This window comes from Penaeus vannamei, chromosome 7 (assembly GCF_042767895.1).
Source record: "Penaeus vannamei isolate JL-2024 chromosome 7, ASM4276789v1, whole genome shotgun sequence".
Classification (NCBI taxonomy): domain Eukaryota; kingdom Metazoa; phylum Arthropoda; class Malacostraca; order Decapoda; family Penaeidae; genus Penaeus; species Penaeus vannamei.
Genome location: NC_091555.1, coordinates 29,391,480 through 29,393,979, shown reverse-complemented (window position 1 = coordinate 29,393,979; position 2,500 = coordinate 29,391,480). Strand labels below are relative to the sequence as shown.

At 37.7% G+C, this 2,500-nt stretch overlaps 1 protein-coding gene across 2 annotated transcripts in view; it reads right to left on the bottom strand.

Annotated features, from left to right (window-relative positions):
- Nucleotides 1-2,475, bottom strand: part of LOC113827290 (patronin) — a 3,573-nt gene extending 1,098 nt beyond the window's left edge. The window contains exons 1-3 of one of the 2 annotated variants that reach the window (XM_070123672.1): nt 2,202-2,468; nt 1,641-1,848; nt 991-1,116 (exon numbers count right to left, since the gene is read on the bottom strand). In XM_070123672.1, coding sequence (XP_069979773.1) covers nt 991-1,116; nt 1,641-1,848; nt 2,202-2,423 — 556 coding nt within the window. In that variant the 5' untranslated portion in view covers nt 2,424-2,468. Of the gene's footprint in view, nt 1-990; nt 1,117-1,640; nt 1,849-2,201 lie in introns of both variants that reach the window. The other variant, XM_070123673.1, reaches the window with a different exon arrangement.
- Between the last annotated feature and the right edge of the window lie 25 nt (nt 2,476-2,500).

Genomic DNA, 2,500 nt, shown 5'->3' with positions numbered 1-2,500 from the left:
GCAAGCTTTTAGGTGCCTAATGTTGCTCCCAAACTACTGAACAAGCCAGATGCACATGGGAAACTGTCAATGCGCATCAACATTCCCGCAATCATGTCCATTTGCTAAACTTTTTTATCTGCTGTTATTGGGTTAACATTGCTGTTGTTATTAACATCATTGGCATATATTTTTAATATTATCAACAATAGACTTGCCAGGCAATGTAATGGGCCACAAACCAGGTGGGCCTTGCTACACCACACTTGTACTCATCATGTACACAAATACTAGGCAGAGGCATGGGCTGCAAGCCTGGTTGGCCTTTCCACACCATACTTTCAATGCTCCTCATCTTTTATACATTAAAATGCAGTTTGAGTGTACTAACAGCAATATAGAATAAGAATAAAAACCTTTCCAAAATTCAGGGAAAAGGTAAATGGGTGATATAGCAAAGACTAGTAATAGATTCCTTGGGGATTAAACACTTGCAGAGCCATTCACGTGTAAAGACATTTAATAAGAAAAAAAGCAATAAAAAAATACTGGACACAGCAAGTATTCTTACCATTAGGCAACAATTGAGTAACCAAGAGTTACATATATACTATAAAGCCCAATAGCATGGGTCTTTCAATAAACTCTTATGAGTACCTTTTGCAGATGTAGCATTAAAACTAAGCAAATCATATGTAAGAACAACATCAATTAATATTACTAAAGCTATTAATATCAGTTAATTACACCATTTCCGAGACCATTAAAAATCTTATTAGCATTCATACAATCAATTTCTTATCTAGGTCAAGGAATGATGTCAAGAATTACTGATTTTTACACAGTTTACCCAAAAGTGGATAACGTGCTTCAATCTAAATTTCATACTTCTGATCTACTGACTGAAAATAATAATCAATTTTAAAATAATGAAAAGCAGAGAGAGAGGCATGATATGAAAAAAAGAAAAGAAAAGGCTAACATTATTTTCAATCAATAAAATAGGGTTACCTCCAGCTAAACTGTTGGAAGAGCCACGAGACCCAGCTGCACGTGAGAGGGAGTGTGATGACCCCCAACGCCCGCTGCTCTTTCTCATGCTGCCATGGCCGCTGCTCTCGCCTCTCCTCCCAACTTCTACAACACGCACACACAACACCACACATAAGCAAATGTGCAGGTGCACACGACAAGCCATGCCAAAGTGCTGGCCTTCCCTAATAAATGGCTTGAGATTATTGGCTATTCATCCAATGAAAGGAAAGATAGGACAGAATATATAGTGCATCACAGTAGATGAAGGGCCTAAGTAAGCTGTAGAAGCAGTTTGCAATACTCTCCAACAAGCTTAGATCAACACTGCTATACACTGTGCTTTATAAAAAGATAAATGCACAATTATCCTAGGTAAAGGCTTCTGAAATATTTGGTTTGCATGTAAGAGTACAATTTTAACAATCATGAACTATTGAAAAGGGTTTGTAAAATGAAGATTTTTAGTCACTATAACAATCATGCTTGCATGCCAGTGCTAGTGGTAGTACAACACATTTTTAAACTTACCCATTTCTAATAACTTTTGAAAGCCTTTAGAATATCAACTGAACTCATGAATTGCACTAAAGTAGCAAAGGAGGTAGTTAAACTATTCATACACCTACCACCAGCTATGTTATGGGTGCTTCCTCTCTTTCCCTGGCTAGGTGAGAGGACTCCATCTGCACTGTCTGAAGCTGAGGGTGCATGAGCCATTGTCTTGGGTCGGGGTTTGCTCCCTGCCGGCTTATTTCTCATACGCACAGACTGCTTCCCTGAAGCTGAACTTGGTGGCTCAAAGTTGAAGCCAGGAGGCGGTTCATAATAGCGACCCTGTGTACACAAAATATGACAATTAGCAACACAATGGGATGTTTCAGATATCTACTTTTTTAATGAACTAAGTGTTAAAGACATCAATGCACAGCATGCTAAGCAAAGCAATTAAAAATCTTATCATGCATTTGTGTATCAAGAGACTTTCTGATACCAGAAATATTTCATGGTATAGTTTTGTAAATACTTTATGAAATATTTGAAGTTTATTTTAGTAAGAGGATTTAAGCTTGTTGTGCACCATTTCTATTACGACATCAATGATCAGTGGTACCAGAACAAATACACATTCATTATCTATATTCCATCAAACCAATCTATTTTTATATATCTGCATGTGCTTTTTGTACCTCTTTCTCTGCCTCCTCCATGGCCTTTTTGATCTTGTATCTTTCAAGTATTACTTCTCGTCGGGCTTTCTCTTCCTCTTTCTTCCGCTGTTTTTCTTCTTCTTTCAACTTCTCTGCTTCCTTTCTTTCTTGTGCTTCCATTTCTTTCTTTCGTCTGGCCTCCTCTTGTTCCTGTTTGCGCTTCATTGACAGCATCATCAGCCGTTCCTTCTTCTTCTCCATCTCAGACACAGATGACTAGGGTAGGCAGTTTTGTATACAAGTTAAAAAAGATCATCTAACATAATGAGCAGAAAATT